Here is a 1,272-nt window from a genome sequence, read left to right as displayed (position 1 = left end):
GTGTAGTATTGAACCGAAGGGTGTACACCCTGTTCGAACAATACGAGGATCCCACTTAGAGTAGACTGATTCAGAACTTCCATTTCAATGTGGCTAGCCCACTATTGCGATGGAAGACTGAACTTGGTCCATGACTCTAAGCTCTTATCATAAAAATGGATAACCTTAGGAGCAATCCTTGATGTGTGGGGTAAAAGACATAGAACCGTTGTTAAGTTGAACCTCGTGATATTTGTGAAACCTAGATCCCTGTCATTGCATAAACATCATGTTGCATTCATTATGAGCATAGCAAAATCATTTACACACCTTTTATTTTCAGGGAATTTCAAAATTTTCAGTTAATTAAGCATTCAAGAACAAATGGAGTCAGGAAAGAAAAAAACATTCCAAATCAAAGCTAAGGTACCGTGTGTGAAGAAGTTCATTGCATTCAGATATGGGTTGACTAATATCCGTCAAGACGCATTCACACTCAAATATGGGAAGATTCTACACTTGTTGTCTGTACCAGTACAAAAGGATGCTATTACCGCTCTAGCCCAGTTTTATGATCCACCACTCAGAAGTTTCCTCTTTAGAGATTTCCAGTTGGCCCCGACTTTGGAAGAATTCGGAAGAATATTGGACTCTCCTAAGCAGAAGAAGGGACCATACAGGGGGCTAGGTCAAATCCCTAAACCCGAAGAGTTGGCGGAAGTACTAGACATCCCAGTCAAAGATCTAACCCCTAACATCAAAATTTGGGGGAAGGTGCAAGGAATTCCACAAGAGTACCTGGAGAAAACTGCTCAAAGCTTTGCTAAAGCCCAGAAGTGGGAAGCCCATGATACTATTATGGCTTTACTTATTTTTGGGTTGGTGTTATTTCCTAACATGGAGAAGTTAATTGATGTAGCAGCTATTAGCGTGTTTTGGGCCGTCAAGGTTAAGAATGAAGATCCAGTACCCACACTCCTAGCAGATGTTTATCACACCTTGCACTTACGCTTTGAGAAGGAGGGAGGACTGATGTTATGTTGCATACCACTCCTTTACCAATGGCTTGTCTCTCATGTGTTCAAGGAGGTTGATACAATTGAAAGTATGGATGGATATGAGTGGTCTCAAAAGCTAGTAGGACTTACTGAAAATACCATTATTGGTATCCTCATGGTTTGAATGTGGGAGATACAATTACTAGTTGTGGGGAATTTCCGAATGTACCATTAATAGGGTCAAAAGGGTGCATTAACTACAACCCTATTTTAGCAATGAGGCAGTTGGGTTATC

At 40.8% G+C, this 1,272-nt stretch overlaps 1 protein-coding gene across 1 annotated transcript; it reads left to right on the top strand.

Annotated features, from left to right (window-relative positions):
• Positions 1-363: 363 nt before the first annotated feature.
• LOC127089043 (uncharacterized) lies at positions 364-1,161 on the top strand. The gene has a single exon (XM_051029343.1). It carries the CDS (start codon positions 364-366, stop codon positions 1,159-1,161), a length of 798 nt encoding a protein of 265 aa, XP_050885300.1.
• Positions 1,162-1,272: the final 111 nt, after the last annotated feature.

Source organism: Lathyrus oleraceus, chromosome 1 (assembly GCF_024323335.1).
Source record: "Lathyrus oleraceus cultivar Zhongwan6 chromosome 1, CAAS_Psat_ZW6_1.0, whole genome shotgun sequence".
Lineage (NCBI taxonomy): Eukaryota > Viridiplantae > Streptophyta > Magnoliopsida > Fabales > Fabaceae > Lathyrus > Lathyrus oleraceus.
This window is presented reverse-complemented; position numbering and strand designations above follow the sequence as displayed.

Coding starts and splice junctions, on each gene's coding strand:
- LOC127089043 (XM_051029343.1), top strand. CDS start 364: ATGGAGTCAGGAAAGAAAAAAACATTCCAAATCAAAGCTAAGGTACCG.